The 17,226-nt window shown below is 39.0% G+C and overlaps 2 protein-coding genes and 1 long non-coding RNA gene across 4 annotated transcripts in view; 2 read left to right on the top strand and 1 right to left on the bottom strand.

The window, feature by feature from the left end:
* Positions 1 to 715: 715 nt before the first annotated feature.
* On the bottom strand, positions 716 to 6,610 carry CDKN2C (cyclin dependent kinase inhibitor 2C). Of its 2 annotated transcripts, XM_090269433.1 has the most exons (3): positions 5,415 to 6,610; positions 4,827 to 4,966; positions 716 to 1,428 (listed from the first exon to the last, which is right to left on the bottom strand). In XM_090269433.1, exons 2-3 carry the CDS (start codon positions 4,953 to 4,955, stop codon positions 1,051 to 1,053), a joined length of 507 nt encoding a protein of 168 aa, XP_090125559.1. In that variant the 5' UTR covers positions 4,956 to 4,966; positions 5,415 to 6,610; the 3' UTR covers positions 716 to 1,050. The 2 variants fall into 2 exon arrangements, with proteins under 2 accessions (XP_090125559.1, XP_090125560.1); XM_090269434.1 differs by lacking the exon at positions 5,415 to 6,610 and having other exon boundaries at positions 4,827 to 5,111.
* A 114-nt stretch (positions 6,611 to 6,724) lies between these two features.
* LOC150014880 (uncharacterized) lies at positions 6,725 to 10,368 on the top strand. Its single transcript, XR_016509703.1, has 3 exons — positions 6,725 to 7,224; positions 7,595 to 7,748; positions 10,051 to 10,368. It is a non-coding gene; the product is annotated as an uncharacterized LOC150014880 (long non-coding RNA).
* A 2,398-nt stretch (positions 10,369 to 12,766) lies between these two features.
* The window catches only part of FAF1 (Fas associated factor 1), a 396,465-nt gene continuing 392,005 nt past the window's right edge, over positions 12,767 to 17,226 (top strand). Inside the window, exon 1 of the mRNA XM_090269431.1 lies at positions 12,767 to 13,234. Within this exon, the coding sequence (XP_090125557.1) occupies positions 13,190 to 13,234 (45 nt within the window). The 5' untranslated portion in view covers positions 12,767 to 13,189. The remainder of the gene's footprint in view (positions 13,235 to 17,226) is intronic.

Raw genomic sequence — 17,226 nt, 5'->3', positions numbered from 1 at the left:
TTTACTTATTGTAAAAGTCTCTGTTTATTACACTGCAGCCCCGAAATTAGTTATGACCCTCACATGTAATTTATATATTTTTCTTGCTGAGCTTTTTATCCCCTAAAATTGATATTTGCATTATTTTTAATATTTAAACATTTGTAACTTAACATTTCTGTCATTAAGGGAGAAAAAGTCAGTGTTGCACTCATTATACTTATGCTATCATTTCTGGGAAATTTATTAAGTAACCATTTGTTTCATTTGTGATTTCTTTTTAAAAATCAGCTAATGGGAAGCACTTTTAAGGTGAGTTTCCTTTAAAAGTAACTTTTAGAGCTAACATAATTGTTTTTAGATTGTTATTCTGAAACCTGTTTTTCAACTCTTTAACTTAAGTTTGATAAAAAGCGGGGATTGAACATTAGGATAAATTCACACTGAAATAATTTCAAGTTTGCTCTTCAAAAAAAAGTTCTTATCCTATTTCAAAGCAAAAAATACAAGGCACTAAGAAAACTCTTTTGGGAGAAGCACCGGGAGAGGAAGAAAAGAATAACTGAATCATCAAGAAAATATGTCTAGTTTTTCAATTGTTCTACATTTTCTAATATCAAGACATAAAACATCATGATCTTCTAGCAAGTGGCAAATTATGTGGGGGTTATAGAAGAATGGAAATCACAGAAAAACATTGTCCTGGTCTGAAAAAGTGTTTTAATTGGCCAAGGTGAGCATCAGGACAACCCATTTTAAAAACAAACTCTCCAAGTTGGGCATTGGGACTGGCAAAGGAGAAACAAGGGAAAAGTCAAGGAAAGATAAAATAATAATAAGAAAGCCAAAGCTACTTGCAATTACATGTTAGAACTTATAATTTTGTAGATGGAAAAGATATTGCTTAAATATATTCATAAACCTAGTAAGATTTCCATTTAGCAGTTTCAGAAGATTTAAAAAGCTGCTTAAAATATGACAAAACAGAATTTTAACAAATGATATTAAAATCGGACAGCCAACCATTTAACTGAAAAAATGAGAGGCAGTATGGGAGAGCCCTCCCCACATTCATTGTAGATTCTCAGCTCCCTCCGCCAGGTTTCCCTCCATTAGGCTAACGACCTCGTTCCTCCGGTACAGCCTGGCCAAGTCGCAGGCGGTGTACCCCTTATGGTTCCGATGCCCCACTTTGCTGGCCGTGTGCTTCACAAGGAACTCCACCACCGGGAGGTGGCCTTCTTTGGCAGCCAAGTGCAAGGGCAGGTTCCCTTCGTTATCCTCGATGTTAACATCAGCTTGAAACTCCAGCAAAGTCTGTAAAGTGTCCAGGAAACCTGCTCTGGCTGCATCGTGAATGACAGCGAAACCAGTTCCATCTTTCAAATTAGGATTAGCACCTCTAAGTAGTAGTCTCCTGGCAATCTCGGGATTTCCAAGTTTCATAACCTATAAAAAAAGAAAGGATAGTATCCTTTAAAATGCTTCTACTATAAGAGTATTTTAAAATTATCCACCTTTGCTATTTTCATAACTATTTTTGGTGAAGGAGTACTTTTGAAAGACTCATAGCATGGAGTTTGACTCAGTTGCAGGGAGGAAAGTATTAGTAGGAAAAGCAGAAGAAAACTTATACAGATTGAGCTTCTATCATGGAATATCTTAAATGGGCCCCAAAGTAAGATACATTGATCAATAAAATAGAACTAATCCAAAGTGCATAAAATTCAGTCACGACTCAGTCTCTATCTTCCATTAAGAGTTGTGTAACTTCATGAATTTATTAAAATAAAAGAAATGAAATTTGATATTTAAATAAGAGTCTCCTTCTGTGCTTGTTCATATTCATGAAATGTACCGAGAATATTTATTCTGGAAAATCAAACGTGGGCAAAATTTATTTTCTAAGTAATCACTGAAAAGGAGAGTGAGTTTCTTTAAATTCCCTAAGAAGTGTTTCTGCATATCAGACTCCAACACCTTGTGTAAAATCGATCTATTAAATATCCATACCTGATACTTTCTTAAATGATTAATTTTCACAAGTTCTCTCCCGATAGATACAGTGCCTAATTTCCAAGTGTTTTTTAAGAATATTTTTGTTTGCAAGTTATTAATATTGGCTAATAGATATATTCAGTGCCTAGAATCATTCACTTTAAATTTTAAAATGTTACTGATTATTAAGGTGTTAAATAAATAACAGTGTTCTACAGGGTTTATAATATTGATTTATCTAAAACTAAGTTCATGATATGCTGTGGATTAGATAGGAGATGATTGTATGGCAACTACTCTTGAAAAGAAGGAAACAGTCACCCTACCATATTACTTACTGCTTCTTAAAGTTCTAACTAGCCTCCTGATTATCAAGTGAGCAAAAGAAGAGAAAATAAGATATTTAATGTGTACATTGAGACACAGACAGCTTTGTCTGTGGTTTTATCTGTGGTTTGAGCCTATTTAATAATCAACTGGTGATCCAATCTTATTTCCTTTTGCAGTTATTATCAGGCATTTAGGAATAGCTATTTGTAAACTGCTAACACTTTAAAAGCCAGAATGTGGTATTAAAATGTGCTGTCAACATACAAATAATTCACATGACAAAGACTTATGTTGTTTGAATATATTTTACTCTAGTAAGAGGTCTCTATTATGCTCTCATACTTATAAAATATCTTGTAGAGCAGCATGCAGTTGTACAAGATATTCAGTTGTGAAAAAAGTCTCATTAACATGCGAAAAAATTTCATTTTAACCAGTTTCATTTATATTTAGGTATACTCATAATACTATAAATTTATAATAAATAGATTGCATAATAGACACTCAAATATTTGAGAAATTAAATGTAACCATTGGAAAATACATAAAAAGTTGATCTATCCCTTTAAAATGTTTTTAAAAAATAATCACAAATTAAGTAATATAATAAAATATATTTAGAATGAATAATATTTTATAAATGCAAACTATTGATGGTCCAGCTTCCCTGTTGATAACACCCTGTTGACTTTTAGCCCTTCCTTTGGGGCAGTGGTAAAAATGATACATAACTTATTTTTCAAGAACTTCAATAAAATATACTTTTTGGTTATTAAAAATCAATGCAATCTTATTTTTGCCACAACTGCCTCTAAAGATTTAGTCATATTAAAGGACCTAGAGTGGAAAAAATAGGGAACAGACACCTTGGATCTTCGTAAAGCAAATGTACGATTGAGGCCTTTGATATCATCCTGATTAAAAAGCTTACTCCAGGCGAGGGGAGAAAACCTTTTACAACTGAGTTAACTAAACATAAATGTAGAAGGAACTTTGTCATCTCTCACAGAAAATAATAGTAATATTGGAAATTGTTTAAAAGAAAGTTCTTTCTTGAGTTATGACACAATTTCAGAGTCAGGATTATACATACTGAAAATAAGCTTCGAGACTCCTGTTTGTGTGTGTTTCATTATATGTACATGGACTAAGCCACAATAAGTGGGTGTTAGTATCTTGATAACTATGTTTAATATAAACAAGATAGCAGAATTTTATTTAAAATGTTTGTCAAAACAATTTTTTTCAGTATTAATCTCCCAGTCTTCCTGTTCGTCAAAAATCCTGTAAGATCTTATTCTGAACATTGGTTAAGTGGTTCATTGTTTGTGAGATTTATATAATCTTCTAGTTTTCAATAGGAAAAATTTAAATATATTAAGTTTGTGGCATTGGAATCATTATCAAATCTGGTAAGTAGAAAAAGAAAAAATTCCTTTCCCCACTTAATCTACCTGAAATAACAAGATAAATCATTTACTATTTATGCATAAGCTTCCATTATACTGAAAAATTTGCAAGATCAGTGTATTCTGATTTAAAATGTACAGACTGTATGGTCTTTGTCAGTTAACAGTATATCTCCAGTCGCTTAAATTTCTGATTCTTGTAACTAAAACAAAGCACCCTAAAAACCCTCTCCTCAATTTTCAATGCTTCAAGTGTGGCATTTCCGAATAAGAATGGCTCATAAGAATATCATCAGAACTCTGATAAAAGTATCTATTTGAGACCACTTTTCCATTTTTTTCTGTTCTAAGCCTTTCAAGTAAGTTACATGATAATGCTCAGAGGAGGAAAAAAATTATCAGGTACAATACTTGGCAGCTGAACATGTTTCATTTGTTGCTTGTAAATTTAATTACTAATATTTAGAACATAGTACGGCATGACCGCAGAGACTAAAACACAAGCTGAGCTCTGATTAGAAAATTCAACTTTTTATTCCTCCTCAATCCTGAATGGGTTGATGGTATTACATTAACTGTGAAATGTACATCCTGTCCCCGTGCCCAGTCCATCCATGCCAAACGAGAAAAGGCCATTTGTCAAAACTCGAAGCATTTGAAGGAAAAACACCCTCGCCAGTAGTCAGGAAAATTAAAGTTAAAGTCAATTATTGGAGCAAAGTACGGAAACCACTAATAGCACTGTATTTACTTCAAACAATAATCATAATAATATGTTTACAAAGCTGTCTACCCTCCCCCACACAAAAAACAAAAACTCGGCGTTGCTACGATTACTTTCAAATCCCCACCATCACAAAAACATTCCAAAAATTAAGAGCAAACCTGGAACCCACTTGATATCGAGGATGTTATTGGATTTGACGAGTTTGTTCAAAGTACGTCATTTTGGGGAGTTGGATCCACTTAAAGATATAAAATATGGCAACCAACTAGGTTTAAAAACAGTGAAATTTTGTACCCCTGAAAGCTCAAAAACTGTTATTCTAGAGACCTGGGTCGCGTAGGCAACATTATTAACCTGTTTTCCCCACCTCTCTGGATACCAACCTGCAGCGCAGTCCTTCCAAATCCATTTTGTGCATTGACGTTTACATTATTTTGCAACAAACTAGTAAGTTGTTCTAGGTCCCCCCTGGCAGCTGCGGACGCCAACTCGTTCCCCCAAGGCTCGGCCATTCTTTAGGGTCCTGACGATCGGGAAAAGATGAATTAGTTGTTTTTCTTTTTCTCCTTTCCTTTGCTCCTAACCAGGCTGCATGATGGCATCGGAGACTGACAGAAGGACTGGGATGGTTAATCTGGAGTAGAGCTTGGTAGTAAATACTAGTAAGGTCTGCCTGCCAAAAGCCCGCCCCTCGATTCACACGTGATTATTCAGCAAAACTGAGCCATTGGAGAGGGGCTCCGCTCCTCGCTTTTTAGCTTAACCCCTATGAAGAATTCTGGTGATTCAACAGAGAGACACACACACATTCCTGGTAAATTACTCTGGACGTAAAATGTAGGCAGAGCTGTCACTACAACACTACAGATCTCTGCGAAGAATGTGTGCGGAGGCTTACGGGACTAGATCAGGGAGAAAATACCGCGGAAGAAAAGACATGGGGGCGGGGGGAAGAAAAGGCATTAACCCACCCTTGTTCACGGTGGTGACTTGAGCCGCGCGAGCCAGAACTGCAGGGGCAGGTCCTCGGAGAGGCTCGGTCTCCATCCGTCACGCCCGAAGGGGTAGTCCTGAGTCCTCCGCTGCTGGGAGAGCGCAGCTGTAGCTGGATGCTGACGTACTCCGGGGGGTTAAAGATGATCGCCAAAGGCAAACGGGAGTAGTAGTTCCGTGGCCCTCAAGTTTTAGGTCGTAACGACGCCTCAGTGGCCTCGGTTTCTCCGGAGGAGCGTTTATTTGCGTCCAGGCCGAGCCGCGGGCTAACGCCGCGCGGGAAAGCCCCGGAGCCCGCCCGCCGGGCCACCGCAGCCCCGCCGAGCCTCAGAGGCTGTGGGAGCCAGCCTCGGCGCGCGTCTTCGGAGACCGCCGGCTGCCCGGCGGGCCTCGAGCAAGTGGGTCATGCCGACCCCACCGGGTTCCGGGGCTCCCAGCAGCGTGAGGAAGGGGAGAGCGATGCGGGAAGCGTCTATAGGGCTTCGGCTGCTGAGGCAGCTCGTGGCAGCATCGCGGCTGCACCCGGCAGCCCACTGGTAACTTCCCGCCTACGACCGAGCCGGTTCAGACTTCCTACTGTAGACGCTCAATAAGCTGCCGCCGCAGGTTTTCGGAGGGCCTCCGGAGATCGGGAGGGTCCCGGGATGCTCAGGCCAAGCTCCGAGTATGGGGAGTCACTACAATTCCAGGACGCAGCCAGTCCCGCTGTCTTCTCGGCGAGAACCCAGCAGCTTCGGCGACCCGTGCCACTTCGCCGACCTCTCGCGGTCCCCCGGCCTCTGCTCCCAGCCTGTTCCACTGGTAGGACAGCGGCTGCCAGCCAGCTGTGACCTGGAGCCGAACTGGGTAGCACAGCTTCCTTCCGAGCCTCAGCGCTCTCACTGACAGTTTCTTTTGTAGCTGGTCTACCCCAAATCGCCAGTCCCTGCTCCCTTCACTCCTACAAACACTTCAAAGTTGTCTGCCTTTCTGCCCTTTTTCTTCCCTTCTTTCTTTGCTTCTTTTTCGCTCAAACAATTGCTGCTTCTGTTGCCGTTGCAGAGACGGTGCCGGTTTCTTCTCCCTTTTTCCGACCTCATCAGCTTTTTTTGAAAAGAAAAAAATTGAGCGCTTTTTGAGTTGAAAAACCCGCCCCCATTTTAACGGCAGAATTTTAAGGAGGCTCGGCTGAGTTGCAGCGCCGCGGGAGCGGGAAGGCCGGGCACCGCCCACGCCCCGCCCTCCGCCCTGGTGGCGCTCTCTCCCCTACACCGCCTCAAGCTCCGCCCCCGGCCCGGCGCCTGGACTCCCGCCTCCTCGCTCCCCGCCTCCTTCCCTCGGTCTCTGGCTTTGACTCCCTCCCGCCAGCCCCGCGGCCTCCTCCGACAGGCCGGTGCAATGGAGTTGGCTAGGCGAAACCCTGAGCAGCAGCTTGCTGGCGGAGGCAGCGCTTGAGGGAAGACGCTTGTTAATTAACACGACTGCGTAGAGCCCCAGGGCCTTAGAGACTGGGCGCCGCTGGCTGCTGGAGGGCAGAGAACCAGCCGGCCCCCTCGCTCCCTCGCTAGGCTCTCAAAGATCCTGCGGCCAGGCCTGCGCTACTGCCTCCTCCACTGGGGCTCACGCAGAGTAAACTTGGCCTCCTCTCTGCCGGCCCCGGCCTTGCACCTGCCAGATCAGCCCAGGGCCGCGGTGGGCAGAGGTGCCCTGGGGGTGGAGGGAGAGACCCGGACTGACAGCAACAAGAGTGCTCAGCAAAAGTCTTTTACAGACTGTTATTTAAGAGTACTCAAGACATGGTATATAGAGGTAAGAAATCATGATGAACTCTGAAACCTTAATGTCCCAGGGACTCGAAACTGTGAAATATTCCATTTCTTCAGGGAAAGGGAGAAAAGCAATTAACTTTAAAGCACAACTTAAAATAAGTGTTGGGAAGGGTTTTCTAACAAGGCCACTTCTTTATTGGCCAAAGTTCTCACTTTGACTACATAGATGGCGGCTTGTTTTCTGGGGGTGGGGGAAGGGTGCCTAAATGTAAATCATTTATTTAAATCATCTGAGACAACAGTCCTCTGTATTTTTAAACTTCCTCTTTTAGCTATGTCACATTAATTAACTACAGCTTTCTTATTTTTTGTTCTTAAAAATATCCAACACGGTTACATGATGCATCCAGTGGTCAAAATGAAATCAAGCAAAAAATGACAAGTGGTCTAATTAGTACTGGCTTCTAGCAACATCTGTACTCAGCTCCTTGAAGTGTACTGGGAATATTAGCAACAAAAACACACCAGAAACACCTGGATAATCATCTAGCAACAGATTGGCTGGTAGGTGTTGTGTGTGTGTGCGTGGGTGGGGTGGGGTGGGGATCATGTAAACTGGGAAGAATCTGGCAGTGTTTTCTTTAAATGGATTGTTGAGGAAAAAAATAACCAGAGCTCTTTTCTTAGGTAATTAAACTTGAAATGTGAATCAAGTGTGAACTACACCACAGAAATGAACTCTTTTTCTCACATTTATTTAGACATTTCAAATAGAACGTTTAGAATTCCATTTTTTTACCAGTAAATATAATAAATAACACAATTTACTTTTGATTATTCTGGGAACTTACTGTGTAATTTTTTAGTACAGCTGGAGGGCGTGATGTTACAGTAGCACCGTGGGCTGATAGGAGATAACTGGCATTAATGCAATTTATGAGAATTGCTTCCTGGCATAATTATGGTTTCTTGCTAAGAGAAGATACTGAAATGAGGAAGAATGTTAAACTGTAACTCATTATAACACACAGGTATACGTGTGTTATAATTTTCATGAAATAAAATACTTTTGCTAAGTAACAGTAAATAAAATTTATGGCAATCTAAGAGGCATTAAGATTTTTGGAGAACTGAAAAGATTTTGATGTCTTACCACCTTACTTCATATGTAAATAAAATAAAAATAATACTAAACAAAAAAATAAGTGTAAGGAAGCGCAACAAAGTTGTTTTTGTAGAAATATTAAATCCTTTACGGAAGTATTTTTGTTTTTTTACTCTGGTGTAGTTGGTGCCCTAAATGCTTAGTCTACTTATTGTGTCAGCCAGAAGTGGCTGCACAGAGGTCTTATCCTTAGTTCAGAGAGCATAAGTAAGCACTACAAAGTACCTCCAATGAAAATCTTAATATTTATTGAGTAGTAGGTCACTGAAGCAGATTCAAAAGTACCCCTGCCCTCAGTAAGCTTATGTTCTAACATGTACAAGAAAGATTCACAATTAAGTATATATATTGAAAATAGTGGTTTTTCTTTTAAGGTGGTAATGACATATTGCTCAAACACTGAAAATATAGGCTTTATAGTTGGATATTAAATACTTACTGTCATGGAAATTTTTTTCAGCAGTTCATACTCATTTTAAAGGGCTTATAGAAATATAATTCAGCCCGATTATTTTGTGACTTTTCCTCATTGACTTAAGTGTGCACAGTTTCTGAATTATTAACTTATGGAAATATGTATAAGGTATTAACAATTTCTTTATCTAGTTTCAAAGTCTTCCTCTTTGTTGTATTCATAGATCTAATAGAGGTGGAAAACAGACTGGTACCTTCAGGGGACCTTTCAAACACTTCATAATTGTGGAATTTAAACTCAGATCTTGAGGACCCAAATCTTATGCCTCTTTCATTACTTAAGAGTCCAGGATTAGGCACTAAATTCCTAAAGAACATTAAATCATTAGATGAAATATATTTTTGATTATATATTTGGATCTAACACTGTAGTAGCATTAATCTTTTCATTAATTATAATTGCATAGTATTGTTAAAGATATTGATTAACTTAACCAAAGGATCAAAGTTAACATCACCAGTAATAAGTCATGTTCCCCCAAATCCATAAACTCAGTATAATTCAGAAAAAACATCAGACAAACCCAAACCAAGGGACATTCTATAAAGTTCCTAACTACTACTCTTCAAAAGTCAAGACTGAGGAAATATCACAGGATGGAAGAGGCTAATGAAACATGATGACTAAGTAATGTATCGTATTCTGGATTGGACCTGGAACAGAAAAAGGACATTAATGTAAAAAGCCAAATAGAATCTCTTGAATATAAGTAATAGCATAGTACCAACATTAACTTCTTAGTTTTGGTAGCTGTACCATTGTTGTGTAAGATAATAGCATTAGAGGAAGCTGGATAAAAATATACGGGAACATTCTGTGCTATCTTTGCAACTATACTATAAATCTAAGATTATTTCAAATAAAAATTTAGCCTAATAAATACAAATAAACTTTATTATATATATTCTAAAGAAAGATAAAAATGTTCCTTTTAAAAAGGTAATGAATATCAAAGAACATGGAGATTCTAAAAAAAGATCTATACAGTATTTGAATTAGACTGGGCTCCATGAATTGATACAGTAGACCAACTATGAGAATGGATACATTAAAATTATTTTTGTTTGTTCATGCTTATGTACAGAGAATTTCTCTATATTTTTATTCTCTCATATGTAACACTGAAATGAGATAGTTTCTCTTAAGGAAGGGATTCTGGAGAAATGAAAAGTGAAATTTTTTCCCTCAGTTCAGTATTTATTTTTCTTTTATTCCTTTTCCTGTAGTGGACAATTACTCTGGATACTGGATATCTAACCATGAAGAGTTAGGTCATAGGGAAGAATCAGTTTCATCAGGAATTGTACAAACTTTTGCAGCATGGAGGGTGAATTGCAGGGAGGCAACAGGTAAGTGGAAAGAGCACTAGTTTTGACCCAGTTTTGAATACTAGGTCTATCACTTTGTAGCATGACTTTGGGAAAGTTCTTAACTTCTCAGAGCAGTTGTTTTTTTTTCCTATAAAATGGTGGTTGTAAAAATTAAATAAGCGTGTAAAGTACTTGTACATTCTATACATTCAATAAAAAATTAATTCAAAAGTATTAGTTGTTATTATGTACTCAAAACTTTGCTGTCTATGAACTATGGGGAATATAAAAATATATGGGATGAAATGGCTTATAATCTCAAGGAACTTTCAACCTTTGGGGAGAGATTAAAACATGTATAGATGAAACAAATAGAGAAAAAATTAACAGATTTTATTAGAGCATTAAATTGTATTATAAGATAGTAAAAACAGTGATTAGAAAGGAAAAGACTCCTGTTAGTTTGTTTTATGAGAGGTGGTCCTAAAAAAAACATTTAGGAATTGGTAAACAGAGTAATAATAACTGATACATTTAGAGAGCTTTAAGGTTTCTGAGGAGTTTTCACAAGTATTATATTACTCGATATTCACAATTATTCTGAAATAAGGCTTATAAACCCCATTTTAGAGATAATGAAATTGAGACTCAGAGAAGTTTTTTGTTAAGGGGCAAAGTTAGAACTCAAGGCTAGTAAATGCTGACTAGGAAATATATGCTTATTTTGTAAAAATATTTTAGGTTTTCCATACATTTTCTTAATTGTTTTTTCATCACCTAAAATAGTCATATCAGAAACTGAAGTCAGAGAGACTAAGTGACACATATTAGTTCCCCCAACTAATTAGTTGATAAAGCAGTACTAGATATGCCTGACGGTCTAGGGTATTCCCATTTTTCTATATTACTACATTGTTTTAATTTCCAGATAGTGAGAAAGGAGGGAGAAGCAGTGCGGCACTGGATTTGAATAGGCTTTTTTTCGCCTCTCTGTAATCACAGATAAAACCCTCAACTTTTCAGGGCTGCCTTATTCTAGCTCTGTATCTAGAGACAATTATTCACCTGCCTTGTGCTGAGAGTGACACACATGAATGGGACAACTGAATTGCCACACTTAAATTGCAGTGCTGTGTTTCACCTCATGATTCACATTTTAGCTATATTTTGAAATGACTTCCTTAGGAATGGCAATTAAACAAACACTTCAGTGCATGTGACTATGGAGGGTTCTGTTTCTTACCTAATTAATTCTGGTTCAAATACACATCATCACAGAGTTGTAGGCCAGACTCTTCACTTAAAGAAGACAGAGAAAATAAACCTAGGTCTTTAGAACACCCTAGTGCTCTTCTTTGTGTTCAGGGAATACAAAGACCCAGGCCTTGATTCTATATGGTGATTTCACTAGTCTATATTTTAACTCTACAGTACAAAATCAGCAATATTCACACTTTCAGGATTTTACATCCTTTCCAAGGCAAGTAAATGCTCTGTTACAGTTCAAAGATGTTTTCCCATGTCAAAGTTGAACATAATCCTAGTCACTCTTCTTCCAGCTAGGAGGAGGATTACAAATTGTCACACTTCATTGTACATAGTCTTTTGCTGTTCTTGGCTCAAAGCCTCTCAAATGTCTTCCTCTCCCCCTCCCTTCCTCCCTTCCTTTTTTCCTTTCTTCCTTTTTCCCCTCCTTCCTTCCTCCCTTCCTCCCCCCCCCCCCCCTTTTTAAAAAATTTTATTTTAGAGAGAGGGGAAGGGAGGGAAACATGTGAGAAACATTATCGCTGCCTCTCGCACGCCCCCAACCGGGCACCTGGCTCACAACCCAGACATGCGCCCTGACAGGGAATGGAACCGGCCACTTTTCGCTTTGTGGGCGGAAGCCCAACCAACTGGGCCACAGCGTGAGGGCTCGAAGCCTGTCAATTTCTGATGATTAGTTGAAAATTTTAGTAATTGGTAATTTCTTCACTTGGGAAAGTACTTTAAATAGACCGAATATATTCAAAGCTGGACTCAAGTTTTTCCCATTTGTAAGATGTCTCTGATTTAAAAAATGATAGAAAGGTTATTTCTCATAAGTAACAAGAAAATACTCATCTTTTTCTTGGGGTGGATATTCACACATTTCTCAGCTTCCACGTCTCCCCATGTCTACTATCTGAGGGGGCTTGGGATTAAGTGTGACAGTACGTAAACTAATTTAGACAGTGAGGTTGAGTGTAAAAGACTGTATGGGGTTATATTTTGGTGAAACTGCTAGAGAAAATGGACATTTATGAAATGCTGTTTGTTAGACGGGTTGTCAGAGTGCGCTGAGTTGGTTTGAGGCTTGATGTATGTGTATGTGCGTGACTGTAACCACGTCAAGCACAGAATCTGATCCCCACCCCAGCTAGGGGGAGAGCGGTATGGCGAAGCCTTTGCTTAATTCCAAACCCGCATAACCTGTTGCAGGACTCCCGCAGTTGTAGTTTGGCATCCCCGCCAGCTTTGCACGGATCCCCGCCCGGTAGTGGCGCCCCCGGCACTTGACAGAAGGGCAGTCACGTGGCAGCCGCAAAGCACCGCTTTGCGACCTCGATGACAGACAAAATGTGCGACAGCCGTGGTGCAGGCCAACCAGGGGTGGAGGCGGCAGCCGGGTAGGAAGAGGAGGAGGCGGAGGCGGCCGCGGCGTTCACCCGCCTGCCTGTTTCGCTCGGTTTCCCCGCCCCCGCCGGTCTCGCCACAGCTGAAGGGAGCTGAATGCGTGCTGTCGCAGCCTGACCTCTTCCTGGCTGGCTACAGAAAGACCAGACCCGCATCCAAACCAACCACCCTGTTGGGGTGTCTGCGGCGTGGGCTCCGCGGGGCGCAGGCGGGCGGCCCAGGTTCCTGAAGGTTACCAAGTGCATGAGTTCCTAGCCTCCCGCGCTGCCCCGCCCGCCGGCTCGCTAGCCCGCCCCTCAGCGCCGGGCGGTGGCGGCGGGGGCGGAGACGGCCGCAGGAGGCGCCGTCTCCCTCCCAGGTGCGCGCTTCGCTCCCAGAGCCCCGGAACTCGGCGGCCGCCATGGCGTCCAACATGGACAGGGAGATGATCCTGGCCGATTTTCAGGTGAAGTATCTGGCCCTGTCCCCCTCCCACTGGGTTCCTGGTACCAGAAGGGTGGCCTCTTTCCAGCATTTATTTGAGCACTGCAGTGGTTTGGGGTTTTATACGGTTCGTGGCTTGGGTGTGTGTGTGTGCTGAGCCATGGGGAGCCTGTAATTCATAGGTTATGCATGTTGTATGTGTGTAAAATGTGTCATGTACGCCTTGAATGGGATTTGTATGGTGAAGGGGTGTTATGGTAATTGGGTTATGTATGTGGACTGTAGTGTTCCCTGTGTTATATACAGCATGTGTAGAATTGGGGAGTATTAACTGTGAGGCTTTTAGTAGGGGCTGTTTTGGGTTAGGAGTTTGGGTTGTTCCATGAGAGTGTGTTGTATGGAGTATGGGTGTGGAGCGTGTGATGATGTGGGTGTGTTGTATTTAGAAGAGAGTAAAAAAGAATAGTGAGGAGGAGGTGGTGAGGGTAGCGGGCATCTTGGTCGGTTTCAAGAAGAAATAAACATTTGAGACTGTGATACTTTATTGGAATCTTTGGAGGGTAGGAAGAGTAGGAGGAGGCAAATAAATTACATATACCACAGTATCTTTGCAGTGAATTCACAAGCTTAATAAATTGTTAATTCATATTTGAAGATTCTCCTTTCCTATAGATTTAAATTGCTTGGTTGGTGTTCTTTCTCTGCAAATAATTTAAAGGATAGTGACACTGGCATATCTTAGGGAGGCCTTTTGAAAGTAGAGCTGTATGCATTATGAAAGACCTGGGGTTATACCCAATACCCCGTGAACACCACCTTTGAGTATGAGTTTGGTGAAAACGTAGTTAGATCTTTTTAACCATTCATTTTGGCATTAAGTTAGAAGCTGTTAGGTACAGGCAGACTTTTTCCTCTTTAATATTTTCACCATTGCACATGGTCTAACACTGGCATTTTAGGTAATATTTTTCCTTGCTGAGATTTTGTTGGGCTCTTTTTCTCCCTCATTGATTATTTGATTTTTTTTAAGTTCCTTTTTTTCTAACTTAATATTCTGATGGCCATTTCCAGAGTTTGCTCTTGATTACTCAGTGGTATTTGTTGTATTAGGAATATGCATGTACCTGCATTTGATTATATTGTAACTTCTAAACTCAGACAGAAAGAAGTGTTCTGAGATTAAAAATTGACTACAGGATTTTGGTGTTTTGTAGGATTAGGCTTGGCCTGAGATTTTTTATTTTTTGCCTGCTTAAATCTTTTCATCATCATCTCCTCCCCTGCCCCCAATTCAGTTGTTTGTCTAATGTGGAATGCAGTTGTTTGAAAAAGGACTCGATATTTCCAGGAGCAGATTTACCCAAGTATAGCACTTTTATGTTTTGATAAGAATGGATTTAGAAAGCAATAAGAAGTGTAGTTTACCCCATTTAAATAAAGCTTTAAGGTAATTATAACTTGGTTTGATTTCACCAAACTTTTTACTTCCTCTAATAACTTGTTAACAGCTTGCTCTCTTTTTTCTTTTGCTTAAAATTTTTACTTTTATTTCTTGTTTTTTGGTTCGTTTGTTTGCTTGTTCTCTTCTTACTTCTGTCAATTATCAATATTGTGGTATATTGTGAACCTCATGTTGGCCAAGGACAGGAAATTTAGGATTCTCGTACTTAGAGGCGAAGTAAGATTTTTCTGACAAGCATTTGGGAGAAGGATTTTGATTGCATTTTAATACATTCTGATAAGTTTTTCTCTTCAAACCAATGGCAGTTTGCGAACAATTATTTACTAAATGGGAAAAAGCTTATTCATCTGCAATAAACAATTGTTTGCTAAATCATGAAAGCTAGTTTCATACTGTAAAATAGGTAAGAAAACATTATGGTAAATTAAAAAGTTACTCAGAAAACTATACACATCATATACACATTAGCCTTTTTTTGTGTTTATGAACCTTGTATTCCTCTTACAAATGATAATTCCAGATCAGTTTGCTCTTAAAATTGATTATTTCTGTTTTTTAACATAGAAGATTTTTATAGGATTAACTTTTTAATAAAAAGACTTTATTTACTTATTTTTAGAGAGGGGAAGGGAGAGAGAAAGAGAGGGAGAGAAACATCAATGTGTGATGGCCTCTCATGCCCCCCCCCCCACTCCCCCTTCTGGGGACCTGGCCGGCAGCCCAGGCACATGCCTTGACTGAGAATCAAACCAGCAACCCTTTGGTTTTCAGACCATCACTCAATCCACTGAACGACACCAGCCAGGGCTATAGGATTAACTTTTTAAATCAGCATTTATCCAGTTATGAGAAACAGGTAATTTATGTTAAAATTGTAGCTCAAGACTTGGAATGTGGATACTTGGATGATACTGGTTTCTTATATAACTGGGCAGTCACTTTCCCCACTCAAAACTTAACATACTGAAATTATATTCTATTTACTTCATGTGATTATGAAAATTAAAAATACTTTTGAGAGTTTAGTTTTTCCTTTGTAGATAGGGACATGATTTTTAAATGTGATAGATTTTAAAAATAAATTTCAGATTTTGATTATTGCTAGATAAATAGGTTCTTACAAATTCAGTGTTTAAATATGGATGAACTTTTGAGAAGGATTTTTATATTGCCTTTAACTGTTTCAACTCAATAGAGAAAAATTTTCTGTTGAAATCAGTGGAGAAGTGGATAACAATCATGAGGTAAATAGAACATAATTTTTCTATGTTCAAGTTTGGGTGGGGAAATTGATTGGCTCAGTTGTAAGAAACCAGTATCATTCATGTATCCAGATTTCAAGTCTTGACTATAATTATGCACATACATATGTTTATATATACATATATATAAATAAATAAAACCTGGTTTCTTATAAGTGGATGGAAGAGTATAGCTGAGACTTAATGGGATAGGAATGAGTAAACTCATTACAAAGCAAATATATTCCAAATTGTCCTCTAAAATATTTTTTCCCCTCAAATAAAAACAACTCCCAATTAAAACAAAATTTAAATTATGGTAACATAAAGTTTGCCATCTTTAACTATTTTTAAGTGTTCTGTTTAGTGACATTAAGTTTATTCACTTTTGGCAACTGTTACCACCATCCATCTCCAGAACTCTTTCTCTTGCAGGACTGTAGCTCTGTACCTATTAAATAGTAATTTCTCATTCTTTCCTCTTTCCAGCCCCTAGCAACCACCATTTTACCTTCTGTCTCTATGAATGTGAATACTCTAGGTAACTCATATAAGTGGAATCATATAGTATTGTCCTTTTGTGACTAGCTTATTTCACTTAGCATAATGTCTTCAATGTTCATTTATGTTGTAGCATGTGTCAGAATTTCCTTTTTAAGGCTGAATAATATTAATGTATATATCACATTTTATTTATCCATTTATCTGCTGATGGACACTTTTTCTCATGTTTTGGCTATTGTGAATTATTAATGCATCTATGAACATTGTTTACAAATATTTGTGTGAGTCCCTGCTTTCAATTCTTTTGGGTATATACCCAGAAGTAGAATTACTGGATTATAATATGTTTTTATTTTTGATTTTTTTTGAGGAACTGCCATACTCTTTTCCATAGTGGCTGCACCACCAAAATTTTGAATGGTGAGAATGACAGCACCCTATTTAATCAATTATTAGTAAATTCCACTCTGAGCAAGTGAGTTTAGAATTTGGAATAGGCTAATAAAAATAAACTTTAAATGTAAATAGTGTTAGCATAGTATGTTGCTGGTAAAGGAATGAATAGAGTGGTACACCTACAGTTTTGGCTGGCCAGAGCCAGGAGGGGGTGTAAAGGAATTTCCTGGGTTTAGAAAACAGGCAGGCATTGATGAATCATGAGATATTTCTTTCTTAATGTCTTTTTATAACAAAGAGATGCATTCAGGTGAACGTTCCAAATCTTATTCTTCTTATAATTGAGAGTTCTTTAAGTTTTTTTCTTTTTATGTTAAGATGTAGAGTAGAAATCATTTGCTTAAACAGACT

Source organism: Furipterus horrens, unplaced genomic scaffold (genome assembly GCF_987537825.1).
Source record: "Furipterus horrens unplaced genomic scaffold, mFurHor1.1.pri manual_scaffold_3, whole genome shotgun sequence".
In the NCBI taxonomy this organism is placed as follows: domain Eukaryota; kingdom Metazoa; phylum Chordata; class Mammalia; order Chiroptera; family Furipteridae; genus Furipterus; species Furipterus horrens.
This window is presented reverse-complemented; position numbering and strand designations above follow the sequence as displayed.